The sequence below is a fragment of the Pipistrellus hanaki genome, assembly GCF_964339955.1.
Source record: "Pipistrellus hanaki genome assembly, chromosome: 6".
In the NCBI taxonomy this organism is placed as follows: Eukaryota; Metazoa; Chordata; class Mammalia; order Chiroptera; family Vespertilionidae; genus Pipistrellus; species Pipistrellus hanaki.
In genome coordinates, this window is record NC_140508.1 from 38,098,666 (window position 1) to 38,115,141 (window position 16,476).

Genomic DNA, 16,476 nt, shown 5'->3' on the forward strand with positions numbered 1-16,476 from the left:
AGAGCGTCAGCCTGTGGACTGAAAAGTCCCGGGTTCGATTCCGGTCAAGGGCATGTACCTTGGTTGCGGGCACATCCCCAGTAGGGAGTGTGCAAGAGGCAGCTGATTGATGATTCTCTCTCAATGATGTTTCTAACTCTCTATCCCTCTCTCTTCTTCTCTGCAAAAAATTAATATATTAAAAAAAAAAGTGGTGGGTTTGATTACCCAGTTAGGGTACATACCCAGGTTAAGGAATTGACCCCTGGTCCAGGTGTGTGAAGAGGGCAGCCAATCCAAGTTTCTTTCTCTTTCTCTCCCTTCCCTCTATAAAAAATCAATTACAAAATAATTTAAAAAAAGAATAGCCTAGGATGCTTAACAAAACTGTTTATATGCCATACTATTGGCTCTCTTTGGTTAATAAGTCCTCAAAGATTAGTCTTACCATTGGGAAATTTGATGGAACCACCACTTAGATATAGTACCTGAAACCTTAGTATTTTTTTTAACATATATTTTATTGATTTTTTACAGAGAGAAAGGGAGAGAGATAGAAACGTCGATGAGAGAGAAACATGGCAGCTGCCTCTTGCCCACCCCCTACTGGTGATGTACCCGCAACCAATGTACATGCCCTTGACCGGAATTGAACCCAGGACCTTTCAGTCTGCAGACCGACGCTCTACCGCTGAGCCAAACCGGTTTTGGCTGAAACCTTAGTATTTTATTTTCTTAACATATTAAGGGTCTGTCATCAATGCCAAATAATCTCACCTGTGTATCAGTTATCCCATCTGGAATCTATTACCATTCATCCTGACTGGAAAGTCTTCCTTATTAAGCCATCTCTGACTGCGATGCCCTTTCCTTCCACCCCTCCTCCTCCCCGATACAGACCAAGTTAGGTGACCCCCTATAGTTCCTCTGTCCCCACTCTCAGTATCTGTCTTAAAGTGCACAGCTCTTCTTGCCTAGGTGTTTCCTTAATTCAGGGATTGGCAGAATTGACACCTTTGGCTGGCTAATTCTGTTGTGGGCTTTACTGTGCATTGTACCATGTTTAGCACCATTCCTGGCTTCTACAACCTGGATAGCAGTAGCACCACTCCTCTCCCTGCCCCATCCAGGTATGACATTCAAAATTGCAAAAATGTCTCTCCTCATTGCCAAATGTCCTATAAGGAGGCAAAATTACCCCAAGTTAAAATTCACTAACCTAATTAGTCTTTTATATAAGTCTATCCTCTAATTTAGGGGTGTCGAACTCAACCAGAGAAGGGGCCAAAATCTAAAATCCAGCCTAAATCGCGGGCCGAATGGTTTACTGAACAGTCATAAACTGACAATGTCATAAACTGACAGCGGAGTGCAGTGATGACAGCGCGGTGCGGGCCACATTGCAAGGCCTGGCGGGCTGGATTTGGCCCGCGGGCCTTGTGTTAGACACATGTACTCTAATTCACAGTTTCCCAAACTTTTGACATATGTGTACCCCCTTCTATCATTTTCGTAATGCTGAGTACCCCTCATACTCATGAGATCGTAGAATTAGGCGCAGCTAAGCACTGTGCAGTGCATATCCCCACCAAACTCTGGTGCAACACCTACCCCCACCAAACTCTTCCCGTACCCCTGGGGGGTACGCGTACCACACTTTGGGAAACACTGCTCTAATTCATTCTTTGCACAGCTTCCACATTTCTAAACCTTGCTATTTAAAGTGTACTTCCCCCCAACTGCCCTCCCTCCCCTGCAGGCCCAGTTGTCCCTAACTGCCCTCCCCTTCTGGCCTAGTTGTCCCTAATTGTCCTCCCCTGATGGCCCGATCACCCATAACTGCCCTCCTTACTGGCCATCTTGTGACCACATGGGGGCAGTCATCTTGTTCAAGGGCATGATGGTCAATTTGCATATTACCTCTTTATTATACAGGATTGGTCAATGATGAGGCCTAAGAATTTGTATTGTTAATAGGTGTCTAGGGCAGGTGTCGGCAACCTGCGGCTCTGGAGCCGCATGCGGCGCTTTTGAAGCTTTGCTGCGGCTCCGCAGGGCCGATAGCGGGGGAGGGGGGGGGGGGGAGTGGGGACCTGTATCACTTACCTCCGCCGCCTCAGGTGCTCCTGGCGCTCTGTGTGGCAGGTTGCAGGCCACTTAGCGTCGCTAGGCAACCACAGCGTCCCTGTCCTGGCCCAGCCTCCTCCCTCACATCACAGCCTGTGATGTCACTGAGGGCACGCTGAGCGTGCACCTCTGAGCTGGGGAGGAGGAAACTGCTGTGAGGGGAAAGAGAGGTGCTGACAGAGGGGACACTGAAAAATAATAATAATAAAAAAGCAATAAAGAGAAAAAGAAGGAAAAAGAAGAAGACAGAGAGGACAGAGAGGACTGGAGAAAGAAAAAGAGAGGGCTTGCAGTGTGACTGTCACTGGGAGTCGGGCCTGTACAGTGAATGGAAAGCATATATTCTGACCTTCTGCTCCACAACAAGGTCTGGTGGCTGTTCAGAGGCGAGGTGCTAAAACGCTTTGTCGTATGTTTAGAAGAAGTAAAAACTTTCCTGGCCAGCAAAGAGCTCACCTTTGCTGAGCTGGAACAACCAGAGTGGCTGGAAAAATTACATTTTATGGTAGACATGACAGCACATCTAAACACACTAAATACAACCCTTCAGGGGAAAGGAGGCACAGCCCTGCACATGCTGGAGGAGATTTTGGCATTCGAGCACAAGTTGACAGTGTTTGTCAAAGATTTACAGAGAGGTACACTGTCTTACTTTCCCTCTTTGAGAGAGTTCAAACAAAGTCATGATACGATAAATTTGGAATATTTGAAGTCTGCAATCACCACAATGCAAAGTTCATTTGGGAAACGATTTTGTGAGTTCAGAGAGGAAAAAACCACATTATCCTTTCCTGTCACTCCCCTAGCGATCGATCCATCCCTATTGAATATGACTGCATTTGCAGGTGTAAGTCAACCTGATCTTGAGATGGAACTGGCCGATATAGCCGACAAAGATATATGGGTGTCCAAGTTCAAATGCTTGACCGCTATTCTTGAGGATGTTGCCCGTCAGAAGGCCATTCTGGCTCAGAATAATAAATGGAGTGATATTGAAAACCTTTCCAAACAGGACAAACTTGTATTCGAAACATGGAATGCCATCCCCAACACTAATATAAACATGAAAAAGTATGCATTTGGAGTCCTGTCGATCTCCGGCTCCACATATGTATGTGAGCAGGTCTTCTCCAACATGAACTATTAATATATTAAAAACAAACATTGGTCATGCCTCACAGATGACAACTTGCAAGCCTGTGTGAAAATGAAGGTAATGTCTTACAGCTCTGATGTGCAGACACTGTGCACTGAGGTTCAGGAGCAAAAAATCCCATTAACCAGGTAAATTAAATATTTTAATTAGTATTAATTTGCAAAAATATATTTTACATTAAGTGAAAAAGTCCTTTTTTTCTTCAGATTGACAGCTAACTGCACGATCTGGTATATAGCATTAAAGTAAGAAACAATATATGCAGTGTTATATTTGTTTTAAATGTCACAATGGTTTTGCGGCTTCCAGGTTTTTTTTTCCTTCGGAAACGGGTCCAAGTGGCTCTTTATGTCTTAAAGGTTGCAGACCCCTGGTCTAGGGTAATCCTTATCCTTGGACAAGTTAGAAAATTGCCGCTCTGAAATAAACATCAGATTTCGTCATTATCCACTTAAAGCTAACACCTCTTTAGTGTTTCCCCGTGGCCTATTGCAGTGGTTCTAAGCCTTAGGTGTTCATCTAGGCTAGGCAGTTCCCAAATAAATTAAATCAGAAATCTCTGGGGAAGGGACCCATCTATTGGTGTGTTTTTCAAAGCCCCCAAGTTGCTGCCAATGTTGAGAAATAGTGACAATGATTAAACAGTGGAAATGACTGAGCTCCTTACCCTGGCTTAGAAAGCCTGACTATGAAAAGCCTTACCGATCTTTCCACCCCTACTTTGCACATCTTTGCATATGCACACTACACTCCGGCCTCACTAACCTGCAGCTCCCAAAACCTGGAGTACATGCTTCTGGGTCTTTGTACGGGTTGTGCTCTCTGAATACTTCCACTGCCTTGGAAAACAGTTATGCATCTCTAAGAACTAAATTACCACTTAGCTTTCCCTTTAGGGACCTGACACACTTACCCAGGCTGAGTGAACCATTCCCTTCTCTGTGCTAACGCCATCCCTCTTCATAGAGCTTTATTACTATACTTATCACATTATATGAATGGGCTACAAGTATTATATTTTGAGGACAGGAACTCTATTTATGGAATAGAGTATGCAGCCATTAATGTTTGATGACTTAAAGAAACAAAATCAAAAGAAGCATGTATATTACCTTCCTTCTTTTTTTAAAAAAAAACACATGAAAATATTTTTTCCTTTATTTTCTCCCCCATTACCATTTATCACCCTCATACCCTACTCCACCTTCACCTACTCCCCTCCCCCCATTAAAATCTTAATTAGGAAAGAATTTCTAAGCTTGAATCTCACTTGGAGAAATATACCCCAAAAGCAATCCTAAGAGAGAAACAAGCCTTTTCTTTAATCCACTATCAATTAACTTAGTGCACATGTTCTCACTAAGGCCTTTTAAAATCAAGGTGAAATTCACCTAACATAAAATTAACCCTTTTAAAGTAAAATTCAGTGTCATTTAGTAAATTCACAATGTTACCCAACCAACAGCTATATTAGCTCCAAATATTCATTACCCAAAAGAAAACTGCACCTCTCAAGCAGTTACTCACTCCCATTCTCTTCATAGCTCTTGGAGACCACCAAGAACATTAGTTTTTAGGTTACATTGAAATATTCAAAAGATATAAAGCAGATATTTAAAGAGATATAGATTCTAAAATGGCTGCACAATTGCTTCTAGACACACAGAAAAGAGCACAGTATAGTTTCTCAATAATTTCAAAAACTCCAATGTTTTATTAACAATTTTATGGACATGGATATCAAGTCTTCAAAACTGATGGATAAATATGTCCAGAGTTTCTTATATAGTCAATGTACAAATACTCACTTATATTCTGCACATTAATAATGAAGACAAAAATACACAATAGGTATAGCTACATTAAAATATATACAAGGATTCAACACACACTTGATGTTATTTGGCTTATAACATGCGTAGATACTACACACAAAAAAAGGATGATGTAATTTTAAGTAAAATGTGATAAAAATCACTTTTTTCTTTTTATAATTTAAAAATAAAATTCCTGACAATGATTACTAATTTATAGGCAAATATTAGACTAATTCAAATTAGCCAGGGTTAGACATAGGTTAAATTAAACACTTTACATTTAAAAAAAATATATTTTTAATGATCTCAGGAAGAAGGGAGAGGGAGAGAGATAGAAACATAAATGATGAGAATCATCAATTGGCTGCCTCCTGCAGACTATCTACTAGGAATAGAGCCTGCAACCTGGACATGTGCTCTTGACCAAAATCAAACCTAGGACCTTCTGTCTGCAGGCCAACACTCTATCCACTGAGCCAAACTGGCTAGGGCACACTTTACATATATATATTTTTAAAATATATTTTATTGATTTTGTAGAGAGGAAGGGAGAGAGATAGAGAGTTAGAAACATCGATGAGAGAGAGTCATCGATCAGCTGCCTCTTGCACACCCCCCACTGGAGACATGCCCGCAACCAAGGTACATGCCCTTGACCGGAATCGAACCCGGGACCCTTCAGTCCCCAAGCCGACGCTCTATCCATTAAGCCAAACCGGTCTCGGCACACTTTACATTTTTAAAAATAAGATGTTCAGTCCAAAAAAATACAATTGATAACATTTTCTTAAAAAATAATTAAGAATGGCTTAACCATATTCTTCCAGATTTTGAAAACACACTAGAAAAAGTGAATTTTGAACAGTTGATTCTTTGGAAAGCTGCACTACCCCTACCTAATGCTGGAAAACATCCTTGTGGGGCCCCAGTGATCAGACCCTAATTGGAAACTCATAATAAAAAAATAATACTGAAAACAAAGAGGAGAAAGTAATAACCCAGTTGTTTTACTGATGTAACTTACCAGGTGTACCAGTTAATAATGGTGGATATTGTAATAAAAGAAAACATAATTTCAAGAGAAACATCAAAAGTGCTTTATTCAAAGTAATGTTCATCGCTAGCTACACATTTCCCCCATCTTTCATGTAATTTGTGGATACTGTCCCAATAGAACTTTCCTTATCTTGAGGCAAACCATTCAGAGACCAAATTTTCCACCTCTTTGTACCTTTTGAAGTGCTGCTCAAAAAGTGCGTGTCATCCATCAGAACAAGTGGTAATCTGAAGGAGCAAGGACTGGTGAATATAGCGAATGGTTAATACTTCTCAGGCAAGATCTTTTAATGTGTCTTTAACTGGGTTTGAAGTGTGTGATGGTGCGTCATCATGAAGCAAAATTACTTTGCCATGTCTTCTGGTTCATTCTGGTTGTTTCATGATCAAAGCGTGGTTCAAATTGATTATTTGTTGTTGGTAGCAATCAGTACTAATAGTTTCATCTGGCTTTAGAAGCTCATAAAACGCCATACTTTCCTGATCCCACTAAACACAGCGCATTGTCTTCTTTCTGAAGCGATTTGGCCTTGCAGTTGATGTTGATGGTTGACTTGGATCAACCCATAATATTGTGCATTTGGGATTCTCAAAATAAATCAATTTTCATCTCTAGTCACAATTCGATGCAAAAAACTTTCTTTCGTGCCGTTGAAGCAACATTTTACTGATGACTTTTCAGTTTTCCATTTGTTTTTCATTCAGTTGATGTGGCATCCATTTCCTTTCCTTTAAAATCTTTCCCATTGCTTGTAAACAATCGGAAATTGTTTAATGAGCAATGTTTAATCTTTCTGCAAATTGTTTTTGAGTTTGATACACATCTTCATTCAATAATGCTTGTAATTGTTGGTCTTCAAACTTTTTCGGTTGACCTAGACGTTCTTTGTCTTTCACATTGAAATCATCACTTTTAAAGCGTTTAAACCAGTGTTCACAAGTATCTTGAGATGGAGCATGTTCACCATAAGGTTCTCGAAGTATACGATGACTTTTTCTTCATAATAATGTATTAAGACTTCCCGCAAATGTTTTTTCTTGGCACAAAATTCAACATTTTTAAGCATAAAAATATCTATGATGTTAACACCTTCAGCAAATTTGACATATGAAGTTTTGAAGCTTGCTGTCAATACAACAAAACAGCATACATATCAAATCGCATATATATCAACATATGTGTAACCCCATCTATTGGAAAAAATCTGCATTATTAACTGGTACACCTAGTATAAGGTATGAAAGGATATTAATGTGGTTTAGGAAAAGGTTCAACTAGCCCAGGCTGGTGTGACTCAGTTGGCTGGTAGCTTTGATTTCCAATTAGGGCACATGCCTGGGTTGAGGGCTTAATCCCAGGTAGGAGACATGCAGAAGGCAGTCCATGAATGTTTCACTCGCATCATTGTTTCTCTCTCGCTCTCTGTCTCTCTTCCTTCCCCACTTCCTCTCTAAAATAAAATTTAAAAAAATCTTAATAAAAAAAAAAGATTTAACTATTAGGGAATCAATTACATATTGAGAATGACTCATCTTATGATGACTTCAAAAATAGTATTTCACACGTTATCAGGGTGCTAACTTACTAAATAGGAAATTTTGTTTCTAAAAACTCGTCTGTATTTTATTTTACTGGTTTGAGAATTACATGATATAATCATATATAGTTAAGACTGGTTTAGAAGCAAAATAATAGTAGTTTAAAAAAAGGAGCAAGACCCTTTTCATTAGGTTGTGACACTAGGCTAAGAGGGCTTAGGGCTGTGAAGTAAGAAGTGTGGTAATGCATGGGCTCAGGTTAAATCTGTCTATGCTCAAGGAGAGGAAGGGATCTAGAGATCCGAGAATAGTAGTGGCATTTGGGCGTGGAGTCACCACAGTGCGTCAGAAACAGGCTGGCGCAACATCCTCTGGCCCAACTGCAATGGGAACCAACCCCTACGCAATATGAAATTGAGAACACAAATATTCAAAGCACTTTTACCAAAAATAGATTACCGACCCTCATATTACAAAGCACAGGAGGAGGCATTTAATTTTTTTTAAAAAGCTAAAAAATTAGATTTCTCCTTACTTCATCTTAAAAACAAACCCAAAGAACAAACATTTAAAAAATTCTGGGACTATTAATATATGTAAAGGCACTTAAAACATTATTTTCTTTCCTTTTTTTGTTGATCCTCACCCAAGGATATTTTTCCATCGATTTTTAGAGAGAGTGGGAGGGGGAGAGTCAGAGAGAGAAATATGGATATGACATCAATTGGGGATCAATGTTTCAAATGAGGCATGTGTCCTTGACTGGGATCAAACCCATGACCCTTCAAGTCCACAGGCAATGCTCTATTCACTGAGCCAAATCAGCTAGGGCAAAAACATTCATTTCCAATCCAACTCAAAATACATCTCTGTCAACTACATTTTGCATGAATGTTAAAAAACAAACAAACAACAAAAAAAACAGTATAATTTTCGTGTAGTTTTTCTTATAATTCAGTGATATTTACCATATACAAGGTTGAAAGTTGTGAAGGATAGAACCCCAACTTTATGCAAAACAACCTGAAAGTGCTTTTATCACAAAAACAGGAAAGGCACTAATGGTTTGCTCTTTCACTGACAACATCTTGTAGTCTTTTAAGTAAAACATCATCATTTTCTTGACAGAGGCGTTTGGCAGGTGATTCTGCATCACCATCAATGGCTATTGCTCGCTTCTTGGTTCTCTGTTCACCTTCCCTTATCATGTTGTTGATATCTTTCAAACTCTGTGCAAAAATAGAGGACATGCATGAGCAAAGGGGAAAAAAGAGAAATAGCACCAAAGTACTAAACTAACTGCTTTTTCCTGCCCTCTAGCCTGCTGGGTACAGATTATTTTTTTAAAATCAAGGCTAACTGAATAAGGGTAATTAGAACTAATCTTTTCAGGAATTAAAAGAAAAAAGAATTTACCTTATAGTAGTAGTTCCCAGTGTGAACATATAACAGATGCAGCAGAAGCATCTAGCAATATATTAGAAATGCAAACTCTCATGCCTCATCCTACACCTTACTGACTCAAATGTTGGGGGTGGGGCCTTGCAATCTGTTTCGCCCCTCAGGTTGATTCTGATGCTCCTTATAGTTCGAGGCCTCCTTAGAACAATGCTTTTGAAATTTTAATGTACCTACTAATCACCTGGGGATCTTGTTAAAAATACAGACTCAGGTTTAGTAGGGCTAGTGGGAGGCCTGAGTCTGCATTTCTAAAATGCTCCCAAAGTGATGCTGATGTTGCTGATCTGTAATCCACACTCTCAGTAGCAAGGCCTTACAGAAGTGTTTCCTAAAAACGGCACATCACAATGTGTAGAGCTAACTGCCAGAGTTTTGTGACTCAGTAGGTCTATGGGACAGGCATCTTGTCTTCAACAAGCTCCCCAGATGATCCTGTTTTAAAATCATTGCCTTAGAAATCAATTGGTGCCATCTTTGATTTCATGCATCTTCTAAACATCCTTATAGGAAATTGACTTCTATGAAGAGGAAATGCAAATCTGGAAGGTGCTCTATCTCAGTGATTTGTTTGCTAAGTACAGTAAACACTCAACAGATGTTTGTGGAACTGAATGAGAAAGTCATGAGTTAAGGAGCTGCCCTTGTATTTGGATTGAGTTACAATATGCCCCAGTACAATTTTTTTCCATTTGGCAGTGATTGTGGCTTCTGGAGACATACTGAACATATCTCCTTGATAGCCCTTCGAATATAAAAAAACAGCAATCATGTCCCAGTCTCATCTTCATCACGGTACAGGATAAAGATAGATAACAGAACTGTCAGTGTAAATAAGAGGCCTTTTTTTGGATTCTTTACTATCCTTGTTGTCATCCACCAAATGAGCTTTCACTTTCAAGGCCTTTCTTTAAACTTAATGTTTCCTATATCTGACCACTAACAGGTGTTGCATTACTTCTCAAGATTAAGCTTGAGCAGGAAGACACACTAGAGTCTTGCACTGAACTCCTCCAATAACATGTCAATAGCAATGGATTAAACTACCTCAACTGAGTACAATGCTCTTGATTATAGGAAATCTGCCATAGTAACAGTTCATATTTACTAGTAATAACTATTCAAAACAGAGAGAGCAGATTAAAAATTACTAACTGGTAATGTGAAATTCAATTTTTAACAAATGTACATAAGTTGTTTTGGAGTAAAGTTTGTGTGTACCTTACCTTAGAAGGGCTGCCGTTGAACTTATACAGCAGAGCAGTCCTTGGCGTAAGGCCTGGCCCATTCTTGTGTGGGGAAACATAAACAGAGTGCTGCTGGGAAATTCGGCGTGGTGAGCCGGGCTGTTGCTTAATATGTGGAAAAGGAGAGAGTGGTGGAGCTTCCATCTGAAATAACCCAAAAGTAAGTTGTTTTAAGATAAAAGTTTTTTTTTCTTTTTGGAATTCCACCATATTTTTATTCTATTGGCATCTCCTAGGTGGAGTCAGCTATATTGTAAGAACTTATTTATGGCTGAAAAAAAGCCAAGAAATGAACGGTCCATTACCTCTTATTTTTCAACAATTACTAAAATTTATTTTCCTGGATCTTTCAGGAAACTCTGAAGAATTCTGGGTAAGATACCCCACATCCATTCTCAGAAAGTAGGGGCAAAAAAATAATCAAAGTCCTAATACTTATAATAAAAAATCTCTCTCAACACACACATACCCACAGCCAAAGCAATAGCAGAGAGCACAAAAGAGAGGCAGAGAATTCTATTAGCCAGCAGACTCAGTTCAACATAGAACAAATCTATTAATGAAATGTTAAAACTTTATAATAAAACACAAACGATTTAGAAATAGAGTTAGAAAAAATAATAGTTTGGTGAGCAGAGTCTGTACTTTTCTTTAATATTTGTTACAATGATTCCTTCTCAAGAATAAGATGGCTCAAAAAAAAAAAAAAGAATAAGATGGCTCCTTAATTATTATTCATTTTCATCTTCAAGCTAATAAAATTAGTTGCAATTGACTGACGATAGAGATATTCAAAAGCATAGCATATGAGGGGGGCTAGAACTGATGGAGTAGGATGAGTAGTCATGTCTTCTGAGGACAGATAGAGAGCATATTCCTTGGAAAGAACAAGAACAGAAATGGAAAGAGATACACAGATAAATATACGTGGCTACTGGCTGGGTATAGCTTCTACATGTCCCCCTTTCTTAAAACTAAAGTCTGATCTATTGGGAATCAACTTGGTTTTTATACTGATAATACTACTTTCACAAACTGGTTTGACTGCTAAAGCTAGGATTTGCATAAAAATTTTTTTAGCACTGCCTCCATTTATAATTTAGGCCTATCTATATTCTTTTCTCTTTATTTTGCAAAACACATTTATTTCATAAATATAACAATAGAAATAAAAAACAAGAGAACAATGACCAGATTAAAAATTTTATTTTATTTTGCCCTAGCCAGTTTGGCTCAGTTGATAAGAGTGTTGGCCTGAGGACTGCAGAGTCCTGGGCTCCATTCTGATCAAGGGCACATGCCTGGGTTGGTGTTCGATCCCTAGTAGGAGGCATGCAGGAGGCAGGTGATCAATGATTCTCATCATTGATGTTTCTCTCTCTTTCTTTCTCCCTCTCCCTTCTTCTCTGAAATTAATAAAAACATATTAAAAAAATTTTTTTTCTGTTCCCATCTAGTCCTTGCCCTTATGTATACATAATTTCTAGCAGCATAATGATAATATGGATTAAATTTCCATGATTTCCTCTGGTCTCTGCTGTATCATAGCTTTAATCACTTTGTGATTGCTAGTATATTTTGTCCTATATAATACATCAGTGAGGCTTTAACACTGAAACACTTAACTAGCAAAATAAACTCATAAAAATCTAACTATGACTATGTTATTAATAAAACAATAAAATATAAAACATACCATATGGTCCTGATTTGACAAGTCATATTTCAATGCAAATGACTTCACTCTTCCTACATATATTGTATTGTAAAATTTGATAAGATCGCCCCTTTCCTCTCTCACTGATGCACTGGAATAATCAGGTGTTTTTGTAACATCTTCCAACTCTGTTAAAAGAATTCAGTGTTATAATAGATATACTGCTTTAATATATAAGTCAATTATTTAAATTATAACTCTCTTTACAACAAAAATTCAGATAAATCTTTATGTAAAGCAATCAATGTTTTCAGAAAAGGTTCAGAAATCTACAAATATTATGCATAAATTAAAATCTTGAGAAATACAAACATGTAAACTTAAGGTAGCACTCTTTTCTCCAGATGCACTTTTCTTTCAATACCTTAACAAAATTAAAAAAAAAATTATTGATTTGAACCCAGCTGGTGTGACTTAGTGGTTGAGCGTGACCCATGAACCAGGGGGTCACGGTTCAATTTGTGGTCAGGGAACATGCCTGGGTTGCAGGGTTGATCCCTAGTGTGGAGCATACAGGAGGCAACCGATCAATATTTCTCTCTCACCATTAATGTTTCTATCCCTCTCTCTTCTTCTCTCTGAAATCAATAAAACATATTAAACATTTTTATTGATTTAAGAGAGACTATATAGTCATCATATTTCTGTCATCTCAATTCCAGTTGTTAATATTTACATAAGATAAGGGGCTATACTAAGTTTGAAGGAACCAAACATTTAAAAGTCTGGCACCTTTATCAGCAGATGAGTGGATTAAAAAAGTATGGTACATCTACACAATGGAATACTATGCTGCTGTAAAAAGGAAGGAACTCCTACCATTTGCATTATGCTAAGCGAAATAAGTCAGTCAGAGAAAGATAAATATCACATGATCTCACTCATTTGTGGAATATAATAACAACATAAACTGATACACACAAACAGATCCAGAGGCAGAGAAGCATTGATCAGACCGTCAAACCTCAGAGGGAAGGTAGGGAAGGGTGGAGGTTAGGGGGAGAGATCAACCAAAGGACTTGTATACATGCATAAAAGCATAACCAATGGACACAGACACCAGGGGCTGAGCATGAGTGGGGGTCTGAGGTGTGTGGGGGGAATGGGGGAAAGGACACATATGTAATACCTTGATCAAGAAAATAAAAAAAATATATAGAATGAAAAAAAGTCTGACACCTTGAATTCTAACTAACCATGATTTTACTTAGCTATTTTTTTCATTTAAAAGAAATAAAACAAAATGTCAGTTATTGTTTATGCAGAACAAAGACTCTGCCTTATAACCTCTTTAAGGACACTAGCACTCTGAAATTAAAGCCTTAGTGGGCCTGGTGTCTATCTTACCACATATACATTAGGATTGGGAAAGAGAATGAGATCAAAGGTTTCCCTGACTGGTGCTATTACTGTTACAAACCTGTTTCCCCTCAGAGGGTAGGAGGGAACTTCTGCCTAATATAATTAGAGACACATGGTAATATGTTTGTGAAATGAACATTTAAATAAAAAACAAAAATTTTCAATTACAGTTGAAAATTTAGTTTCAAGTGTATAGCATAGTGATTAGACATTTATATAACTTATGAAATGACTCCCCCCAATAATTTTAGTGCCCACCTTACACCATACATAGTTGTTATAATGCTAGAGGCCCAGTGCATGCAATTTGTGCATGGGTGGGGTCCCTAGGCCTGGCCGGCAATCAGGGCTGATCAGGTTCCCCACCTCCTTGCCTTCTCCTTCCCTCACCGCTCGCACACTGCCACTGCGCGGTTCCCTGCCTCCCAGTCTCCCTTTCCCTTGCTCCCTCAGCACCACACCGCCACTGCTGGTTGCCCACCATGTTCCGTGCCACCCCTCCCACATTATAGTGAGCGATCAAACTCCTGGTTGAGGGGACAATTTGCATATTATCCTTTTATTATATAAGATTATTGATGGTATTCCCTACGCTGTATTTTTCATCCCCATGTGGTGGTCTTTCAAAATTTGAAGATACTTTTTTCTTTTTTCTGTATAAAACCTACCTTTCCTATAAGATTGCCTTAAACCAGATGATTGTGTGGGTTACACAGAGGTTGGAGAAATAGAATGAAGGCAGTTCCTCCACTCTGGGAAAGAACTCTGTCTCAGGAATGAATTTCTATGCAATAAAATTAGTAAGTGAGATTCTAGAATCATGGCATTTTCTCTCATTTCATTCTCGGGGGTTGTCATCTTCAGATACTTTTCTCTAGCAGAGGCTGATGAGATGAGCAGCAGAGACTCTAGAAATGAGCTGTATTGTGCTATTGCTAAGTCTGTTTTCTGTATTCCTATATTTGATGAATAGACAGTGTGCAAAGTTGTCCCATTGTCTCCATCACCAAGGAGAAGATCATCACAATGCAGAATCAGCTACAGCAGAACATACAAGGACTACAGATCACATCAGCATCTTTTCAAGGAAGGGAGTCATTCTACTACATGAAAAATTTTCTACAGTCAAAACCGGTTTGGCTCAATGGATAGAGCGTCGGCTTGGGGACTGAAGGGTCCCGGGTTCGATTCCGGTCAAGGGCATGTACCTTGGTTGCAGGGTATATCCTCAGTAGGGGGTGTGCAGGAGGCAGCTGATCAATGACTCTCTCTCATTGATGTTTCTAACTCTCTATCCCTCTCTCTTCCTCTCTGTACAAAATCAATAAAATATATTAAAAAAAGAAAAAAAAAAAGAAAAGTTTTCTACAAATAATGTGGTCATTTTTTGTGGTCATGTGGTCAGTGGTAGTGGATGAGAAGCATCAGAGTGTCTGAGAGGGTAATCTTCAATTGAGTAAACACATGACTTTAGTTAAGTCTTGGATTTAATCCTCTCATTTCTAAGCCCTGTGCCAACTCAGTACCAATAGATTATCTGTCAATATTTAGTAACCTTAGAAATTCAGACACACAATTGACTCGATTTCTGTCAAGTCATATCTCAGTTTGTGTTTAATAAAACCTTCAAATAGAAAGCGATTCTGTGGACCCAGGCCGGGTAGCTTGGTTGGTTAGAGCATTGTCCCAAAATGCCACGGTTGCAGTTCAGGGCACATACAAAAAGCAACCATAGAATGAATAAATAAGTGGGGCAAATCAATGTTTTTCTCTCTCTAAAATCAATTAAAAAAAAAAGAAAAAATGAAAGCAATTCTTTAAACATCTGTTTCAGAAGGAAATGCTTTCCGGCTCTTCTGTGAAGGAGGTAAAACTCTGAGAATATATAGCTAAAGCCAAACTAAATAATCCCTAATAAAGCAAAGGTTTATTCCACGAGGCTCTGAACATATCAGAAATTGTGGAATTACTGATGCAAACCAGACACTGGAAGAGTGGTCTCAGTTTTTCCTTTTTCACGGTACTCAGTCTGTGACATTTTGCTCTTACTATTCTTCATGCCTTGTCTCTGCCTTCTCAGATTTCCAAGGGCTCCAATTCTTGCCTCATTCCTTTCAGTCAGGAACTCCTCCCTACTACCACTAATTGTGTGAAATGTGAGACTGCAACTATTTAGGCTCCAGACCTTTTCCTGTCACGTGAGAGCAGTGACTTCCTAAGGATTTCTTCACTGTTTCAACTGCCGAAGGACTCTAAATTAGAATTTGCCAGACTATGCTGGTTAGGATTCTAATCACACTGAATTTTTTTCTTCTTGGATTTATAGTATCTCTGGACAGGAAAAGACCTGATTAGGCTAAATTCACTATCTATAGCCAACAGTTGAGAAATGAGAAGAATATGTTTCTTACTTCAACCAATATAAATTAATTTTCCTAAGCCCTCATAGAAAATATAGTCTTTAAGAAACCCAACTTCAAAATACATAATTTTCCTTGCCCAATAAACTATGATTTCATAATTTATCCTACTGCTCCCATGAATAAGAGGAATGTCTTTTTTGGATTATCATATAATATTGTCAAGCAATTAAAATGTGAAATGAGACAAGCTCTTAGGAGACTGAAGATAATAGCTGCAGAGTTCCAGAAAGACATGTTGAATTTTTTAGCGTGGATCTTTGCCTTTAGAATATTTGGAGACCTAAACTGAAATGGGAAGTGGGGGGAGGCCTGGCCTATTTGTGTTATTTAGATTAAGCTTAGTTGGTTAGCATGTTATTCTGATATACCAAGGTTGAGGGTTTGATCCCTGGTCAGGGCACATACAAGAATAAACCAAAGAATGTATAATTAAGTGGAACAACAAATTGATGTTTTTCTCTCTCGTCTCCCCCCTTCACCCCAATCAATAAATTAAAAAGCTGGCCAGTGTGGCTCAGCAGTTTTTCATCATTGATGTTTTAAACTCTCCCTTTTCCTTCCACTCTCTTAAATCAATTAAAAATTTTTTTAAAGT

The 16,476-nt window shown here is 38.6% G+C and overlaps 1 protein-coding gene across 4 annotated transcripts in view; it reads right to left on the reverse strand.

The window, feature by feature from the left end:
• Positions 1-4,953: 4,953 nt before the first annotated feature.
• RBL1 (RB transcriptional corepressor like 1) overlaps positions 4,954-16,476 on the reverse strand; it is a 60,159-nt gene continuing 48,636 nt past the window's right edge. For 2 of the 4 annotated variants that reach the window (XM_084888636.1, XM_084888637.1), the window contains 3 exons: positions 12,076-12,224; positions 10,359-10,523; positions 4,954-8,903 (listed from right to left, as the gene is read on the reverse strand). In XM_084888636.1, coding sequence (XP_084744762.1) covers positions 8,733-8,903; positions 10,359-10,523; positions 12,076-12,224 — 485 coding nt within the window. In that variant the 3' untranslated portion in view covers positions 4,954-8,732. The remainder of the gene's footprint in view (positions 8,904-10,358; positions 10,524-12,075; positions 12,225-16,476) is intronic. The other 2 variants (XR_014795409.1, XR_014795410.1) reach the window with 2 other exon arrangements.